General features: G+C 44.5%; 1 protein-coding gene across 1 annotated transcript in view; it reads left to right on the forward strand.

Moving 5' to 3' along the window:
• LOC118250948 (cytochrome c oxidase assembly factor 1 homolog) overlaps nucleotides 1-18,654 on the forward strand; it is a 52,970-nt gene extending 34,316 nt beyond the window's left edge. Inside the window, exons 2-6 of the mRNA XM_050709022.1 lie at nucleotides 7,343-7,460; nucleotides 10,502-10,604; nucleotides 13,484-13,635; nucleotides 15,588-15,664; nucleotides 18,325-18,654. Of these exons, the coding sequence (XP_050564979.1) occupies nucleotides 7,455-7,460; nucleotides 10,502-10,604; nucleotides 13,484-13,635; nucleotides 15,588-15,664; nucleotides 18,325-18,421 (435 nt within the window). The 5' untranslated portion in view covers nucleotides 7,343-7,454 and the 3' untranslated portion in view covers nucleotides 18,422-18,654. The remainder of the gene's footprint in view (nucleotides 1-7,342; nucleotides 7,461-10,501; nucleotides 10,605-13,483; nucleotides 13,636-15,587; nucleotides 15,665-18,324) is intronic.
• Nucleotides 18,655-20,004: the final 1,350 nt, after the last annotated feature.

Genomic DNA, 20,004 nt, shown 5'->3' on the forward strand with positions numbered 1-20,004 from the left:
GAAGCGAGGAAACAAGTTGCTTTTCTCTCCTCCTTCAACCATCTGCCCGAGCGCAGAAGGCAAGGAGCGAGACATGAGAGGACAAGTCCTGGTGCGCTATAAACGGGGAGAGGTGTGTGGCGGACAAAATGGTCTCGAGAAGCAGGAGAGCATGCTGAGGAGACACGTTCAGAGGAAAGGAGGAGCAGGCCCGGTGGGCAGCCCAGGCCAGGGAACATGGCCCCAGGGGGGAGATCTCTCTCCACCAGGCTGGGACAGTAGAGCGAGGGCTGCGTTTCGCTGGGCCTCCCTGCTGCAGTTAAGACTGCTCGCTTCCCTGGCAAAAATCCTTGCCTTCCTTGGTTGGAAGACCGTGTGAGAGTGAGCAGTGAGAGAAGAGCCAGTCAGAAGAGCCACCAGGAGGAAGTAAACCAGCAGATTACAAAGTGATGAAAAATAAAGGTATCGGCCTTCTACAGTGACTTAGCAGGCGTGACGGTTTCCTCCACCCCCTCACTCTCATGCCTGTTGACTGAAGAATACTATAAGGCAGGTAGTCACGGATTATTAATGACGGCTTCTTTAATTTTATAATAACTGCCAACTGCGGCTGCTGTAATTATTCTGCTAGTCCGACAACACACCCTGTGCCAGGCTGCAAAATACCTTTTCTGGAGCACGTTGTCGTGCCGCTTCACATGCTGCAATTGCACCTGGGCAATTTCATACCTAAGTAACGCTGTATCTTAGGCTGTCAGAGCATTTTGCCGTCATTAAATGTCACTATCTTCCAGCGAAGTAGGAACCAGGAAGTATTTAGTCACTTATTTTTGCAGGTGTGAATTGAGACACCCAAAGTTTATGGTTTTAGCCACAGTGATCCAGTGAGTCAGTCCCTGAGCAGCTTATGAAACCCGGGAGCACTGTCTTCTGCTTTGCCTGCACTGCTGTCATATGAACCACAACAGGCACAGATAAAAGTCACACAGAGTTAGAGGCTTTTTCTATCTGGGAAGAGATCTCTGGGAGTAACATTTTATAAAAGTGATGGCATCTCTTTATCACTCTTCCTAATTCCCACAAAGAAAGAGCTGAGTAGCTTGCAATGAGAAAAGAAAACAAAAACAAATGGAAAAAATTGTGTGTTGTGGTCAAAGACAAAGTCTTTCCTGTACAGCCTTCAATTTAGGAAGTCTGTGGGCATGGATTCCTGCCAGTATTATTAGCAGCTGTGATTCCCAGCTAGCAGATCCTATTCTCTTTTCTAATGGATCACAGCACACCTGTGTGTTACATGTGTGCCATATTTGTCAAATTTCATTACATTTAGCCCTTGGTAATCCAGCATGTGATGAGCAAATGTTTAAAACACCACCAAAAAAGTATCTGAAAAAAAAAAGTAGCAATAAGTATTGCTATTTATTGTAGCAATAATTTATGAGGAAATAATGAATGTTGTTAGCAGTCCTCTTTGAAAGCTACCAGTGAGGGTGTGTCTTAAAAGTGCCAGAAAGCAGCCTAATTTTCAAAGATCCCAGCACTTTTAGGAAACAACAGGCCTGTATAGGTATTGGCTGTTTTAAAAGTGTGGTTTGTGCTTTTGTCCAGTTCCCAGACTGTAACACCTCATTGCTGGTCCAAGCCCTACGTTCTAGCTCTGTAGAAGAAGCTTGTCTCCATATCCCTAAAAGTAGGTTTGCTATGGGAAACAGCCCTGACGTTTTGCGGAACGTGTCTAGACTGGTGTGTTTTAGCCTAAAAGAGAGGATGGTGCAGGCACAGCCTCGGTCACTAGAAACCAAGTGCTCAACCTGGCACAGGCTTCCTGTGAAGCCATTCCCGGTACTTCTGCCACAGCTCTGCAAAATGAAAAATCTCTGTCTTCCCTAGTAGGTCCTATAGAAGGACCTGAGATGTAGTGAATAAAATGAAGGCGTCATTTGAACCATTAAAAAGAGAGACATTTTTCCCTCATTTTTTTCCCCACACGTGTTCAGAGGAGGAAAATATGGATTGCAGTCAGCTGTTCTCTCTAATTCCTCTTGACTCATTTTTGGAAGAGAAGCTGATTCACTCCCAACTGATTTGTGAACATCCAGCATACCTTTTTATTTTTCCAGAGGTGGATGGATAAATCAAAATCTATTCCTTAGATCAAGTTAGAGGTCTGACACCAGATGTTATGTGTGCCAGGCTCCACCACTTCTTTTACCCTTTTGCTCTCTCCGTCTTTATTTCACATAGCTCTGTACAGAAGTTAACAAGCTAGGTCTGTCTGAATGGATACCTTTAAGTACCACAGTTTTTTTTTTTTCTTTCTTTCTTTTTAATGGTTCCCATCATAGCTCTTTTTTTTTTTTTTTTTGTCTCAGAACAGAGTGTTTTTAGGTCAGAATCCCCGTTGGTCTTCTGCTGTTTCTGGCGTTCACCACTTATTAAAATGTCATGAGTATTTGAGGTTATTTTTTTCCCAGATCTTAATTTGCGTTAACAGATTTAGCTGATACTGAACCAGTTCTACTCATATGGGCAAGGACCAACTTCTGGAAATGATCCAGGTGTCCAAGATGTTCGAAAGTAATTAGTTTTTCTCAAAGCCTTAGGCTTTAAGTGTTGATCTGATGTATTTCAAAGGGACTTGACTTTCAGAAGAAGGATAGGGTCAGCATTTTCTGAAGGAGAGGCCCTTTGGGTAGAGTGTAAAGATGAGCACTTGAAATAAACATACCACTTCTGAGAATCTAGGGAAATTTGGGATAGCGTTTTATTTAATTTTGGTTTTCAGTAGGAAGTATGAATAAAAGCAAGGTGTTTGTCATATGCAAAAATATGTATTGCTATAATACTGCGTAATAAAAAGCATTATATCAACAATATGTTTGGCCTTAAGACAAAGGTGGCTGTTTGAATCCTTAGTCACTCTATTGACTGCTTTCACTTATGTTGTTAATTTTTAAAGGCTTCGTAAATCGGGCTTCATGCTGATCACAGCAGACTGGATCACATCTTTCCCCCCCTTCATTTAAGGAAGCAGGCACATTACAAGGGAACAAGCATCATATGATTTACACTATGTTCCTGCCTGAAACATTTTTTTCCTGTGACAATCTCCCTTGGCATTTGGTTCCTTTAGGTCACTGTCTACTGCATGCCGATTTATTGCATGCATGTGGATCGTATTATTGAAGTTAGTAAGACTACAGACAGACGTAAACCTTATCAGGAGTGGAGTTAGGGACTGTAAATATCTGGGCAGTGACTAACTTCTAATGTAGCCATGTACGGGTCCTAGCCCAGTGACATCTGGAGTACTGCTAGGGAATTTTGTGAGAACTTCCTTTTCATTTACGTGGTAAAATACGATCTTTTTTCCAGGAAAGCTATTGCAGACTCCTTGTATTTGGATGTTTTTACCCATCTCAGAATTTGTGAGAAAGCAAGATGAGTTACAGCTAGGTAGGTTGGTCTTTTGGCTTTGGGAACTTGCTAGTGTCTTTGGCATAATTAATGTACTGGACATAAAAACGGCCGTAGACTGGCGTGAGAACTAAGTAGTTGCCACCGCATACAAGGCATTGCAAGCTCTTTGATCTTTCCATGAAAAATGGTTTGGTACTCTCCACTGATCACTTACCTTGCAGGTTCAGTGAACCTATTCGAGGAAACTATGTACAGAAAATATGCATCACAATATGAAAAGCTCTCTGGCTTGACAGTCCACTTCTGCTAAGCCCCTCTTAAGCACAGAGTATTATTCCTGAGACAGTTGAAAGGATATATTTGCTGTTTCTTTATGAGTTTTTTTTTGTTTTAATGTGGCCCTTTGGAAGCTGGGCTGTGATGCAGGCCATGGGGAGGTGCTGGTACAGAGTGGAGCAATCCTTTTGAACCTTGGATTGCAACTCCGGCCCGGTGACCTCACTCCCAGTGGCAGGGAAGCAAAGAAGCTGTCCTATAGTTTTCTCAGGTAAAACACTCACTGTTAAAAGCATAAACACCATCTTTTTTTCCCCTCTCCTTTGGATGCAGGTTTTTCATTTACCCTACTTAGGAGTTCTTACTCTTAAAACCTTTGCAATTCACCTTTAAAATACAAAGGTGAACATTCACACCTTCCTCCCACCTAGAGTATCCAATTACAGAAACGTACAATTAGGGATGTTAATGACAGATTATTAGGCATTAACCTATAATGCTGTGCTCTAATAACAGCAAAAATGGGTCACACTGTAGGTATAATTATCTTGCTTCTCCAATAACATGCCCTAGTCATGCCCCTTTTCTGTGATATCCCTTGTCTTTCAGTACAAAACATAAGCAGCTTTATTTGTCTTCGAGGATGCTCTGGTAAGGGTTGCTGAACTGGCTGGCACATAAGCCTAGCCTTTGAAAATTCTTAAGAAACTATGATGTAGCATCATTGCAACTTGGGAGAAAAGCAGAAATGGTTTTGGCATCTGCCTCCATTATCTGTGGTTAGGAGGACAGAAACCATTTCATAGAGGGGATACTTAAGAAACTGGGCTGCAGCATCATTGTAGCTTGGGAGAAAAGCAAAAAGGATTCAGTCACCTGACTTCATTATCATAGTTAGGAAGATGGAAACAATTTCACAGAGGGATAAGCTGAATGATGGCAGGAGAAGGCTCCTCGGATCAACAGGGACGACAGTACTGCTGTTTCTGCCTGCACAGCACTGGGTGGTGCAATAGTCTGCAGGGGAAGAGAACAAGTAGAGGACTGAAGCTAGGCAGATAGGAGGAAAAGAAATGTAGTGCAGGGGAACCATCTGAATGAGACTGTAGCACATGGGGAAGTAGATTGTGCCAGTGGAGTACAGAAGATATATAAATATATTAAAATGTGCACGTGAGAGTGCACAAGAGAGGAGAAAAAGGAAATGAAGCTAAAATATCTATAGGCACCATGTTAGACTTTGTAATAACTGAACAAGCCACCTGCATTGTAGTGTGTGGCCCCAGGAGATGTGATACAACTGAAAGGAAAGGTGGCTGCTTGGAGTCCTTCCTTAATCACTCTATTGACCACTTTCACTTTCCTTGTTAATTAGGTAGCAGCGAATGCAGAAGAATGAACTTAGCACATCTCTCTGGCTTGCCAGTAATATCTTCATACATACTGTTGTCCTTTCAAAGCATTTTAACCAGGATAAGTTGCATCTTTCTAGGAGACAGTCCACCTGGAGACCCCTGAGGGCACCATTTCAAATCTGGCTGATAAGGATGTTTTACCTCCCTAAGTATCAAAATATGCCTTTTTTGTGCAGCTGGAGAAGAACAAATGAGAAAAAAAGCATTACAACTACTTTCAGTTTGACTCTGAATTAAGCAAATTTCTTTTCTACAGGTTGCTGAGCTTTTGATGAAGGCAGATAGTATATGCAAAGTCTTCAGTATTTCTGAACATGCTGGAAGGGGGCACAACTTGTGTTGTTACTTCTCGGAAATGTGGTAACTAGTATGTTGAGACTATTTCCTTGAAAAAGGGGAAAATAACACACTGAAATGGCTATCCTGTCAAAATAGCTTCTGCTGTACTTACCTCTCTTTGGTGACAGTATCAATGATGCAGGTATTTTCTAGACAGTAAATGTCAACAAGCTGTCTCTAAAATTTTGTCCTGGCATGTTCTTAGTGTAGAAATTGGCTCAGACCGAGATGCCTTATGGATCTGTGGAGATCAATGGGTGGGTTGTATTTATCCATCTGAGCTAGCCAAATAGCAAGAATGTGAGATGCAAGCATGTGCTTGTGTGTGGTTTCCCTGACATTACCCTCACCTCCTGTGACTGCTGTGACTACCTGGGTGGTTTTCACAAAAGCTGAAGCTGGGGCCGACTCAATTCCCACCAGCCTCAGTTGCAGAGGGGTTTTTGGAGGCTCCAAGGGCAATAGTTCCAGCCTTGAATTTAGATGCTCAGGTCCAAGCTTAGGCCACTTGATAAGTTTTATGTAATTTAATAATAGTCTTTTGTCACGCATATTTAGCATGTCAAGCTGACACCTCAGGACTGCAGTGGTTTAGTGGTTTAAAGGCTCCAGTTGCATGTATTAGTGGCCTGTCAGTGTATTGTCTTGGCCAGGTAGGTAGTCAGTGGCCCAAATTGTGGTAACCAGCAGTGATCACAGTAAGCTTGCATAGGTCAAGTAGCTTCTCTCTGAATTCACAGCAGTATTATTGTTTACTGTTTGGACTGTGATAGCACCTGGAAGCCAGAGGTGCTGGTGGTGCCAGGAGGAGGAGGAGGTGCCTTTCCCAAAGAACCTGCAGCCCCAGCTGCCCCACTCCAGTCAGAGGCAAGTCAAATGAATGGTTGTAGCTTTGTGAAAATGCTCTTAGCTTCACTGCTCCCCTGCCTTTGGTGGAGGTGCCTGAGACCAACCTCTAGCACCAGTGGAAAAATAATGACCTACATGAATTGCAGAGACCAGAACAGAAGATCTGAATTTACTGAAATTAGGGAGAATCTCTTAAGTCCAGCCTATTTTTAGAAGATCCTCTATGGAGAAAACAAAGTCTAATTAAAAACAGACTTTATTGTTGCAGTAACCCACCATTTCACATGTAACCCTGGGAGTCTTCCACCTCTCTGGGTTTGTTAAATCTCATTGTTAACTCTCTGCATCCTGCTTAACTTCAAAGTCATATCTGAATATTACCTTTTCCACCAGATCTTACTAGTTTTAAGGCATGAAATGAACATTGCCCTTATTAGGAAGTTCTGCTCCTTAATACCTATTTTTAGAGAATGTCACTTAAAATGATTTAATATCTCTTCTTTTGATAACTGTAGGCTTAGTGTTTTTACATGTGCTAATCTCCACTTAATCTTGAAGAGCATGAGGGAAAAGATCTTTTCGCAGAACAGCGTAGTTTGGAAATTGTGCTTTTTTAATTACCAGTTGTGAAGAAATATGCTTTTCCACAAGTTGACTTGCATACTTTTTAGTGGTATAACAGGTTCTGAGGAGAGATCTCTGTCACAGATAGCAATTTGAGCTTCCCTCATTAGGATGCAATTGCATATTGTATTTATAAGAGTCCCCTAAATGCATTGTCTTACAATTACTCCCTTTGTGGCAAATGAAGTCTAGGGTTTCTTTTTTTTTTCCTTTCTCTTTAATACCCTCTATGCTTTGCAAGCTGTAAGTAATTTTCAGAAAGTCTCGGGACACGAGGCAAGTCTCTCAGCACGTCTCAGCTTCCCTTCTCTAACGTGCCACCTCTGTGGCATTTCAGCCATGCAGCCGATGGGAGCAACAAGCAGTCGGCCAGAGGGCAGAGATCCTAATGATGAATCCTCACAGGCAACAATTCCGTACTATTTTTTGGTCTTCCACAGGCTGACACCATTAGTATCTCCTGTGTCATCACCCAAAAGTCATCAGCAGCTGCATGCTGAGGATGTTCAAGGATTTGAACACAACACTCGGACATCCATCCCACGAGGGACCATGATGGTAATGAAGTGGAATGGCAGCCCCCTGTGAGGGACCCACCAGGCTCCAAGGGCACCTATGTCCTTGCTTTTGGAAGCTAGCAGGCAATCATGGGATTAAAGAGAAGGTTTACAAGGTCTTCGGAGACTTGTTAAAATGCATAGCTCTCTGACCCTTCTCCTACAACATGCTGCCCTAGGACTAGGTCAGGAGAAGAGCTGAGAAACGAGTGGGAGGAGAGCGCAGAAGGCTAGCCTGGAGATGGGTAAGCCTGGCTGGTTGGCTTCCCGGTGTGACAGAAAGCAAGCAATGGAGGTATTCTCCCTGCTAGGGCAGCAAGGACCTCTGCAGAGCTGGTGCGGGTAGGTGACTAATGCCTTCCAGGCGCTGGGTGACTCAGGCGCCCCAGCCCCAGCCCTCTGCAGCCCTGCCTCACCGGGGCTTGCGACGGGCGATGGCTGTGGGCAGGGGAGGCGCGCAGGGCAGCAGCACCTACCAGCCTCGACATTTCTCAGCTGCCAGACCACATTCCTGGATGGCACCATCTTGACATGCCATTCTTGGGGCGCCCGCAGCCGTTGACCCTCTCGCAACACCGTGGTTTGCGCCTGTGCGGGCCGGGGCCTGGTGGACCGGGACGCAGCGCGAGTAGAGGTGGCGGTGAGAATCGGCATGAGCACGTGGTTGAGTGGCAAGAAGTTCCTCTTCCTTTCCATCTTGCTTGTTCGGGTGCAGCCAGACCGTGAGACTGAACAAACCACAAACCTGCTGACAGCAAATTGCAAATTCTCTGATTTCAGCCCTTTGTTAGGCAGGTCCCTTCAGCCTCGGTCAAAACCTCCTCGCTGGTGCAAGAGCTCCATGTCCTTCCACTTCTACTCAGCAAACAGTTGGCAGCACCCTCTGGGCCCAGACATTTGTGTTCAATTACCTTGAATTTCATCACAGAAAGCAAATTTTGCCTGGCAGTTTCAGGCCGCAACTTTGAAAGGGGCAAAACAAATGCCTCGGGTCACAGCCTGTTATATCTGATCAGCTCTCCAGATTTATGACCTTTTTTCCTGTTATGTGGTGTTGGCATCGGGCATGTTCCTCACTTTATTCTGCGTCCAGCAGAACAATCAGCATAACAGGCTGCTGAGAACAACAGTGGTCAGCACACCACCAAGCTGGGTATGTCCTGGTCCTTGCAGGACACATCTTACAGGAAACTCAGATATTAATCAGACTGTGCAGTTTGAGGGGGAAAAAAATGCTGTAAATTGCAATCGAAGGAAAGTTGAAAACACAAGCCAGCAGGCAAAAAGCTCTTGATGTCCTTGTGAGTTGACTGTCGCCATTTCTCTGTAAAAACACACTATTACTTCCTCTGCTGCAACTTCTCACACTGCTCAAGTTCCTCAGGGGAAGTGAAGAAGAAAACCCAGCAGAGAAGCAGATCAGGAGGGACATAGATGATGCAGTTGTGCAAGTGGTACGACTTGGGGATTTCGGGCGTAAAACAGCCATAACATTCATGTATTATCTGGGTTGCTATCAGTGCTAGCTATCAACAGATTTTCAGTAAAATAAGCTGTAAACATGAACATTAAGACCTAAAACCCAGTGAACTAGTTAAAAATAAAAGCCTTCCAATAAGAAATAACATGCCTTACAATTGAATGCTAGTGCCCATCAGTCAGTGGATGAAGCTTATTACTGGGTTATAATCTTGTTTTCCCTCCAGCTAGAGCATGCAAAAGATGGTGTATGGGCATCTCAGCAGAGGCAAGCTGAGGGAGGTTGCCAGTATCACACTGACCCAGCACCTGATATTCTCCTCTCCACCCTCTCTAAACTGTGGTTGTCAGCTGAGCCATACCTGACTAATGCATACCTGAGGGATGCTAGAGGTGATTTTCACAACAGGACTCAAATGGCCTTGCCTAGGTCATATTTCCGTAACTGGTTTTGTGCTTCAGTTTGCTGAGCAGCTCTCACTAAGCATAACACTTAACGTCCCATGCCGTGGCAGCAGGACTTAGGTGTGAAGCCTTTGGGCTTAGAAATCCCCACGGCTTCCCCACATACTCAGATGTCTATGTTCCTGCATCAGAAAGGGCAGGCTTAGTTAATCTTTCGATTGTTTAAATCGCTGTTAAGGCTATTCCTCCCTGTCATCCCAGCTGGGAGGGAAGCACGAGCATGAGCTGATGCTCAGACACTTGGTCAAGCCCTATCCTGCCCCAGCCAGGCCTGAAGCAATGTGCTGCTCTCCTGTGACAACTTCACTCAGCTCTTACCACCCTGCTGTGGGCAGGAGCATTAGATCAGGCTCATTAGGCTTTATGGTCTCACTTTACCCAAACCACAGAAGACTGGTAGATTGACTTTCTTGGAGGTATTCCTCGCTCTGCTGTGCCCTTCATTCAGATGCTGTGATTTGGACTCATGAAAAGGGCCGGCTGGTGGCAAGCAGGGGGGCGCAGGAAGGAAGAAAAATAGGCTTGCAAGAACCTTCCTGTTTACCCCATGGCTTAGAAAAAAAAAAAGAACAGAAAAGAAAAAGCAGAATACACGCACCCTAGCTACATTATCTTCACTGGCATAGGGCTAGCTTGGCCTGGCAGCTTAAGACTTGAGGCCAAATTTGTCCCTGCCACAAGCGTGTTTACTTTAGAAGAGTTTACTCGAGAGAGAAATCTGGCCCCTCAAGTCTGAATACTTGCACTGTGCTAGCGAGCGTGCATGGGAAGCGTGAGAACAATGCGCCGGGTCTCTGGCTCCCCGCCACACTGGGGAGGTCATTTTCTTCTCGGCAATTAGTGAAGTGGTGGCATCGCTAAAAGGAGCGAATAAACACATTCAGCCCTGCTCGGTCCCCGCTTTGCTCTGTTCTCACCGTGATTCCTTCTGGGTGTGCTGTGGGGCCCCAGTGAGAGCGAGCCCGGTCGCTGTGTGCAGCGCTTTCATTCAGGCCCGCTTGGCTGGGCGGTCGGAAGGGGCTTTTGGAAGAGAGGAGGGGGGAAATAACCCTTTAGTTTGCTTCTTTTACAACAAATGTCTGTTCTTTTTCTTTTCAGGGGGGAAAGATGCCAGCTTCTCTAAGAAAACTGCGGCAAATGGCTATTTTTATGGGAGTGTTCAGCGGTGGGGGATGTGTGGTGATGTATAATCTTATGCAAAGTAAGTCTTGGTGCTGTTAGCAACCTTATTTCTCCTCTGCCCCTTTCATTTGCTTTTGTGTAGTGGGAAAAATAGCAGTGTGTAAGGTCTGAAAAGCACATGAAGTTAAGGAGAGTGTGGCTGAAACTTCTGGGTTCTGCCTCTGCTTTATTTAATCCCAGGGCTGATTCTCTCTCTAAAGCGCTGCTGCACCCATTTCCAAAGGTGGGTGTTACACAGAGGGCAGACTGCTGTGGTCACTAGAAATTCTGGGAGGTTTCTTGGGGGCTAAGGTGAAACGAAAGCTGAGGCAGTAATGTACGTTTCATTCCTTATTGAGATTTTACAACTGGGCAGGAAAGAGAGAACCACTTAAAGGAGGGTCTGTGAGAATGTATTCAAGTCTAGCAGTTTTTATCAGTAAATCTTGTGGTGCTGGCCCATAAATACAACAACCTGTGAGGTGCTGAAGATTTTATTAATTTCTCTTGAAGACTATGACCTTAAGCGTGATCAGCATTAAGAAGAGAAAGGAGAGAAAAGCTAGGCAGCTAACATTGCTGTTCACAGACAGACCTAACAGCCACACGTCTTTGGCTGAGAATTCAAATTGTTAGTTCGAGTGATAGAATTCTTTTAAAAATTATTTCTAGATATTTAGCATCAGAAAAGAAATAGGATTTGCCTATCTGGAGGTCCTACAGGCTTCTTGACCCTATCCCTCTCCCTTGCTGGTACTACCACATGATATTGCTTTTACCTACCCTTATATCAGAGGATGCTGCCAAAAATGTGTAGCCGAGCCTGTTCCTCAAGCCCTGAGACAAGTTGTGAAACCTCCCCTTCATTTTACACGTATTAATAACAAATCAGACAAGGCTGGAAAGCAGGCTTTAATTTTAGTCAGCTCGTGCCCTCGAGCTCAGGAGTATATGACAGATATATGATCCTCTTATGCTTTAAAATATTGAATCTGGCTTTAACAAGGACATTAGCATTTTTTAATTTTCAGCTTCAGCATTGCTATCTGGAAATCTCTGAAAAAACCTCTCCCCTGTGCTGCTGAAAGTAAAACAGCTCGTTGCCTGCATCACTGAGCCATGTAATCAAATGGCTCAACACGGTGGCTACTTCTTGGTTTGCTGCAGTAGTGATGGCCCCTGAGCACGTCTGTGATTACTCAGTGACAGGCCAACTGGGCTGTTGAAAGGACACTTTCTACTGGTGGGTATGTCATTCTTTAGCCTCCAAAAGACAGGGAAGCCAAACTGGGAACCTTCCTCCCTTTGTCCACACTTGGGGCCATCCCAGTTCCTTCTGCCCAGTGTACTGAACTGACTCTGAGGGAGCAAGCAGTTTCCATAGTGGTGGGAGCAGGGGGAAGAGGGGTGCTTCCCTCCCCTTCCTTCAGGCTGAAATAGTTTGCATGCACGTGTTCTCTTTGAAAGCTTGTACAAACATTCAGGCAATCATATTTCTACTCTCTGTCTTCGCCTCCACTCCCTCCCTTACGGGAGCAGTCTCCCTGGCCAACCCCAGCATGCTTTCAGCTTTCCTGCTGCAAACAGGCTGACAAACAGATCGGTTGGGCCTTTTGCATTTGCTACTCAAGGTGAGATGCTGCTGGAATGCCTGAGCTAGGGGCATTGGGAAACTCAAACCATTTTCCCCTCCAACCTGGAGGCTAAGTACAACGTACTTTTAACACGGGCTGGGTGGCTGCTTGCCACTGTCAGTAGACACGAAAGGGTCAGCATGCTGGGGCCCCGTTTGCTCCTGAGGATGGCCCAAGAGGACAAGAGGGCCTGGCCAATGCAGGCTGCAGGCCAGCAGAGCTCTTTCTGTGCCAACTAGATACTGTCTGCTTGCAGGGGATGCCTCTAGTTAGGGAGAGTGGGCAGTATCCCTCAGCCTCATGCTCCGAGAGTAATACCAACAGGCAAAAGACCAGGAAACAACCATACACCTTATTTTAAACTCTTTGGAAGACAAGAACAAAGTTACCAAAGTAGGATTTTAATACGTGCACACCCTTAGCTTGACACTGCCCTTCTCGATGTCAGCAGAATGAAGTTAGGCTGGCATGAAGCATGTCTACAAATCTCATCTGGCAAGCCGTAAGATGTTTTTAGCCAAATCTCCACCTCCATAGGAAGGTTGGCACGTTTCCAGCCTCACAGTTCTGCATTGTGCAGTGGTCACCAATGGACAGCATTTCCTAGCTGTACAGAGCAGCCAGGCACTGATAAATAGCAATTTACCACAATTGTCCTCCATACGCCAGCACTGCGGCATACAGTCTGCTGTGCTATTGTTGCTGGTTGACCATTAAATTTAATGGCACTTCCTTGTGCCTCCGTTTTAATATATCCTTCAGGAGAGTTGCAGCCTCATGGCTGCCACTTGAAAAGCTATATCAAAACCACAGCAAGGGCTTCACAGCAGCAGCAGCTGTTGCTGTCCCACATCAGTGTCTGTGAAATAAATATTCTCTATTCTTATTTTCTGTACCTCCTTTAAGAAGACTGAGTCACATTCAGAACATTTGCAAATATTCATCCTTATGCCTCTTTTCCTTCTTTTTTTTCCCTCTTTTACAAAATATCCAAACATACGACAGACAGGGGCACTCAGTCATAAGCTGAAGTGTACATCAGTATGGAACAGGCTATATGCAGTGCCCTTTTCACTTAAATGTACTGAGTAATGTTGCAGTTCAACACTGCTTCTCTGACACAAGGGCTCATTTCCTCCTTTAGCCAGATTTCTCCTAATAAGTAGTTTTGAACTGTTTTTCAGGGAGAGTGTAGGGGTCTAGAGGAAGTATATTAAAAAAAATATATATATATCTTTAGATTTTAAGTAGACAGTCTCCTCATTATCCTGTTTCTCTTATCTAGAAGGTTTTGCCAGGACCCAGTATTATCAGCAGGGTTTGGAGCAACTCAACAACAATCCTGCTGCCCTGGAAGCCCTGGGTGCTCCCCCTCTAAAGGTTCACAACATCCGACTGACAGATGGGAGTAACCGTGTGGACACAGAAAGAGCACAGGTAATGCTGGGGAGATTGTGTCACAGCTTCCTGGGGTGTCAGCACAGGTGAAAAGAGATCAATGCTAGGGTTTTCAGCAGGTCACAAGTGACCTGGGAACAGAAGCCCCACGGCAAGGCAGTAGGATGGGATGCCAGTTGATTTTGGAGAAGGAACAGACTTCCGGGCATAAATCTGTTGCTCTAACAAGAAGTAGAAACAGCAAGAATGGCATCTGCATTTTGTGCTGTATGGGCACATCACAGAACAATAGAGGACCTTCCAAGTTAGTGAATCCCCCTCCTACCGTAAGCCACAAAACAATTTTCAGAAGCATATCAAGCTCCAGCTTTAAAATAGCTGTTGCCTCCCTTCCCCCCAGGTATGTTCCATGTTAGTTTTAAAGCTTTGTTCAGGAGAGGGTTTTACAGCCACTCACGAGGTGCGCTGTGGAGCTACAGCACAAATGGCGTGTTTTTTAAAGCACCAGTAAGTCTTTGCCATGGAGGAGGACTGCCTGGCATGGGGCTGAGCACTCACATTACATAGTCACCAGAGAATGCTGCACTGGGTGCTGACTATTGCACAAGGCTGACTTGCATCACCCCAGGGTTGGGCTGAGGCAAACCTCACAAATACAAGTCAACTTCCTCTCTGGGTCTGGCTGTCTGAAAAGGACTTTACATCTGTGTTTTTACCCAGAGACTTAAAGTCCTTAAGAACAGGACTGTCTGTTCTTCCTTGTTTTTGCTAGTGACCCAGGACATCCTTAGAGATTTCTTCAGGCAACTCGCTGAGGGATTGTGTCACTTTTGAATCATTTTGTTCCTTATGATTATTCTATTTTTGAGACCTAGGGACTAAACAAGGACAGTAAAGAATGTGCCATATATTGCAGGTGAAGGAGTGGGGGCTCAGGGCAAGAAAACCAACCTTTAACCAACTCACATAAAATTGCACTTCCCATCTTACTCCAGCCAGGTTTCACCTACGTAATACCCTAGGCCAAAATGTTTCCCAGGTTTTAGAGATTTTACCAGGCAACTTACCTTAGGCCAAAAATATGGGAAAAATGCACAACCTCTTGTGCTGATTGAAGAAAAAGAAGAGAACTTTTCCCACTAATATTTTCCTATGTCACCTTTTAAGAATGATAGTCGCTTGAGTGACTTCAGTGACTTTTGATTTCAGAGTGAAATCAAAACCCTGCCTTCTGCCAGACCTCACCCCAGATGTAAACCACCAACTTTCTTTTCGACTTTTTCATGCTCTCAGTCACAGTGAGCATTCATGTTTTCATGAAATAAACTAGTTAATCATCATAGAGAAATTTACCGACTCTACAACATTCCTACCTCCTACCTACTGAGAACTCCTGGCATTTTCCATTTGTGGCTCCAGTACAACCAGCAAGCACTACACCTGAAACATTTCTTTTATTCAAATATTAGACTGAGTGCAGTTAGCTAAGACCTGCAGCACTGAGCACAGCTTTGTTTATTAACTACCCTGAACGGTAGAATTTGTGGCACCGACAAAATAATTGAATGTCTTATTACCTTGATGCATCTTAATGGGCTGACTGATCTGTAGATAGTCAATCTACGGGCTTGTTATGGTTATGGGAAGCTCGAGCATAATGCAGGTCACCTCTGGATCACCATGCATTCTGGTGAGGAAAGGTGTTTGCTCATAAATATTTCAGAGAGTGAGTGGTTTTCCCTGGGGGCTGCAGCTGTAACACAGTACATTCTTTCAGCAGAGATTAATGTATGGCAGAACAGGCATACTTGTATAGCCATGTACACGTTAGCCGTTAGAGAAGCTTAGTGAAACTTTTGAAATACGTTTAAAAAACAAAATGAGAGTTTAAGTTAAAAGGGAGGTAGGTTGCTGCTCTGACTGTAAAAGGAGTAAATTTCCATTTCGGTAACACGCTTCATTGAATCTCTAACATACTTTTACATCTGCAGATAAAGTTACCCGTATCTGGAACAAAATCAGCGGGGTACCTCTACATTGACTCAGAAATGGACCACTCCCGTCAATGGTGCGTACTGGGGGAAGTACTGGGAGAAACATAGAGATGGGGGGACGGAAGTGGTAGGAGAAAACAGTGGAGCAGGATAATTGGTTTAGTCATTGTGTTGCTGAGATCATGCATGCAAAGGAAGAGGAAATTCATGTCTGAAGATCTTGTGAAAGGTTGTTACCATCATTATGACAAAAATGTAAATTAGTTGAGAAACAGATTGAATACATCCCTATGAATACAACTGTAAGAACAACATGAGCCATTCATTTGGGTGAAATGTGTTCTACAAACTATAACTCAGTATACAGATAGATACTCTGAGCCAAGGTAGCGTCTTGTTCCCTCTCACCCCTCCTCCCCAAGGAGATGTTGAGGCAGTTGAGTGGCGGGCCCAGCTTTATTATTAGGTATTGCACTATGGGAATTATCTTGCATGTTATATCAGAGCATATCAAGGTAAGCTAAAAATCATGCAGTTTTTTCCAAATTATATAATAAATATGGTCCTTATAGTTAAAAAGAAGTGCTAGAACAGATACGTTGCAGTAGAAGCATGCTCTGACTCCACATCACATAGCAGTATTACATTTTTGTAGTACTGAAGCCTGAAAATCTCCCTTTTCAAGGTGAAACAGATTTCTAGAACTGAGTATTACTACAGGAATTCAAAGTCCATCTTCCACTGCAAAAGAGGAAATTTTATTAGATGAAAATCTCCTCACATGCATTTATTCTTCGAGTTTGTTAGACACTTCTGATAGCTGTATTTAGAAACCCAGAGCTGCAACATTTTTGCTCAGTTCCCACAAGCCATATGGTATTGTTGTCTTTTCATAATTAGATAAGCACAACTTACTGGATTTCTGTTCAGAATAACTATGGGAAGCAAGGTTTAAAAGCACGGGAGGAAGGCACTGTACTGGGACTTCAGAGATTCGGGGCCAGACCTCCTTCCTAGTTACCAAAGATACCCCCAGAGGTCCTCGGGCATCTTCTGTGCCCACCTGTGCTTTTCTGGGGATCTGCACCCTGACACGCTCACTCCTCACTATCCCCTCCTCACAGATGGAGGGAAATAACAGTTCCTCCCTATTTCACAGAGCTAATATGAGGATAATTGAAGATTGAAAGATGTTAAAATACAGTAGTAGGCGAAATGCATACGTATCTATCAGGGTTTTATATTAAAGCGAGCTCTTTGCACATTTCCACCTGCAAGTTGAAAAAAAGAAAAGAATGCATTTTCTGCAAAGTGATTTGTGGCAGACAAATCTGTCAAATGCAACTGTCACAGCTTACGTATGGGGCCTACACACAGATCTGCTTGGGGCTTGACAGTACTTTGTGTCCTTGCACCTGGCTGGGAATTAAAAGCAAAATCGTTTGTTCTTGTCTGCTCCACAAAGAAGAGTTCCTGATATCCCTGGGAGGAATAGCAAATGTCTAAGTGGGCCATGCTCCTGTGGTCCTGTGCAGCAGGCGCACAGGCATTTGCAGCGGAGACCCAAGAAGCAATGTCAAATAGCGTGAAATGACACTGGGAGGCGAGCTCCAAAGCCACTTAAATGCTTCAGACTATGAGTGGACAGTCTGTCCATCAGTTTTTTTAATTTAATTTAATTTTTTAAAAAGTCAACTGAAAAAAAAAGAAAAATGAGCTGGTTTGAACCTGGAAGAGGGAGCATTCGCTCAGAGGCAGGCAGTGCAGGGACGTGGAGGGTGCAGAGCTCCCTGCCCAGAGGCGACAGAGGCCCAGGGGCTGGTGGACAGACCGCAAGCGAGGCACCAGTCCTGACAAGTGCCACTTGCAGGCTTCTGCCCTGAAGTGAGCAGAGAAGATCCGAGACCCCAGGCTATGCCGAGGGGAGCAGCTTCTGCAAGCCCTGTGCTTGCTGACCGTCAGCAAGCGAGGTAGTTATTCTTTGTGGGTCAGATCGAGCCAGAGGGCTGGCAAGCGAAGAGCCTTGCTGTAGATTCATCGCACAGAGGTGCAGGAGTCTAATTACCTAATTGTATGTACTCAGCACTGACTCCAGTAAGAGCAGAGCTGGGTGCCTGCCATGAGCTTTAAAAATCCTATCGTAGTGTGCTGAAATAATAGTCCTTCCCAGCTGGAAAACCAGCACGAGCAGGCTCACAGAAGTGGTTTTGGAGCAGAGCTTTGAGGAAGCAAAAGGCTCCCCCTCTGCATCCAACAAACGCAGTTTTTCTTTTCCTTTGAGTAACCACTATCGTCAGTTTTTCAGCAATCACATTGAGCGATCACACAGTGTTCAAACTCTCCCAAGCTAGGATAATTCCTTAGCAACACAGCCTGGCTCCAAGGCTGGAGAGGAGCGAAGCAAGGAATGCACCGACAGGATGAAGAGGAAGAAAGGCGCGGGGTCGGCAGGAAGAGAGGAATGACCTAGCTAAAAATAGCTGTCAGGATTTTATTCAAGTTGCAACAAATAGGAGCACGTATCCCAGAGCTTTAAATCTGGGCTGTGCTACTCCATTAGGGAAAAAAGCTTTCAGAAATTGGCACTTGCAAATAAAGCTTTAAAATAATTAAGAGAATATTTTTCTTAACGCATGGAATGATTTGTTTCTCCATGCCAGCTGTTTTTACACCAATATTACTGCTAGATTAAAAGTGATTGAAGGTAGTTAAAAGCTCTTTTGGTTTGTGTCAGCTGGTGCCTTCAGGATGTCACCTTGAAACTCCGGGATGGGCAGAATATTTCACTCTACCATTCCCCGGTGAAAAGCATCAGTGTGCAAGGAGGCTAATGGTCCAAGGCAGCTGCTTCTCCACCTCCTACTGAACCGAAGGAGCCATTAATTGATTGCATCATGCTGTGTACAGGGATGCACGCCGGTGTTGCAAAGGACAATGTCACTGAAGTGGATGCTCCAAAGACAGTTCTGTCTCCAACACTGACCTGTGTTATTATTGTCATGATTGTATGTTCAGCAAAAGCCTCAAATAAAGATATTGCAACAAGAGTTGCTGTTCCAAAGGCCGTGTGTTGTGTCCTGTGTATGCTGGTATTATGAATTTGAAAGAAACAAACCACCAGGAAATTGGGCTTTTCTTACAATTACAGACCTAAATCTGGGTTGCTCTATCATGGCTAGAGGACTTAGTCAGCTTCTTGAAGTGATTCCCTCATTGCTTCTGTTTCCCCTGTTTCTCAGCAAGGTGTTACCTAAAGCAGAAGGGAGGAGCAGCCAAGGGAAAGCTTGGGCAGCATCCCCCTCCACTGCTAACAAACAAGTCCCGTATCAGGCAGATTTGCACCATCAGTTGTCATTAAAAAGCTCATGAGATAGAAAAGGCCACTGACCATTACTTCGGCATTCCAGGAGGAGGCTCACTACACGACCTGCTGATGCTGAAGATTACTCGGAATAAGCCACTGTTTCATATCAGCACTGTCAAAGACAAGCTGGGGAAGAGCACATTAGCTCTTCCATCTAGGGAGGAAAACACTCAGGAGGTGCAGAACAGGTAGAATACTGCCACAGTACAGTCAGACTACCACAAGAGGTTCTGATTTTGCCTTGATTTTCCCACTACAGCAGCTCAGCCAACAGAAGTAAAGAAGTGCCCAACACCAGAAGCAAGTTAGGGAATATGCAAAAACAAAACAAAACAAAGCAAAAACACACTACTAATTCCTTTGACTTGCAAAGGCTAAGGCATGGCCTGAGAAGGTGAAAAGACACGAGTAGTTGGCCTGCTTTAATTCCTTGAAGTAGCATGCAAGCCATTGAAAATATCCAGAAAGAAAGAGTATTTTGCATTACTGTAACAGAGCAGCTTAATCAAGTTGCAGCCGGTGAAAATCTAGAGCTAACACCACTCAGTTCCTTTTTTTTTTTTTTTCCTCCTCTCCTCTCCTCTCCTTGATGTTCAAATTTTACTGCTAGAGAGCCACCAAAGGCACAGGCAATGCGAAGCTTTTCAGGAGTAATGATTATTAGTGAAGGGAGAGAGAGAAGAAAAAATCATTAAAAGACCAGCAAGCATTGTCCTGATCAGCAATGACTCAGCAAACTGGACAATGTGGCTTTTGCAGAAGTATGAAGAGCAAATGCCAAAGCAAATGGCGGGCTGGACTAAAGGACCACAGCAAAACATCTCGGTGATGAACTGTTTTAGAAGGAAAAAAAAACACACAGGATTTAGTTTGGGGGTTACAAGTGACTGCTCAGGATGAACACCACCTGCGAGACTTGATCCAACCTGTACAAATGCCCAGCACACCGGGGAAAGGATTAGGATGAATCAAGGAGAGACAGCGTGTCCCAGCTTTAAGATGAAATCACTGCCATATGCTTTCACAAAACAAAACACAGAGCACATAATC

Source organism: Cygnus atratus, chromosome 2 (genome assembly GCF_013377495.2).
Source record: "Cygnus atratus isolate AKBS03 ecotype Queensland, Australia chromosome 2, CAtr_DNAZoo_HiC_assembly, whole genome shotgun sequence".
Taxonomy (NCBI): Eukaryota; Metazoa; Chordata; class Aves; order Anseriformes; family Anatidae; genus Cygnus; species Cygnus atratus.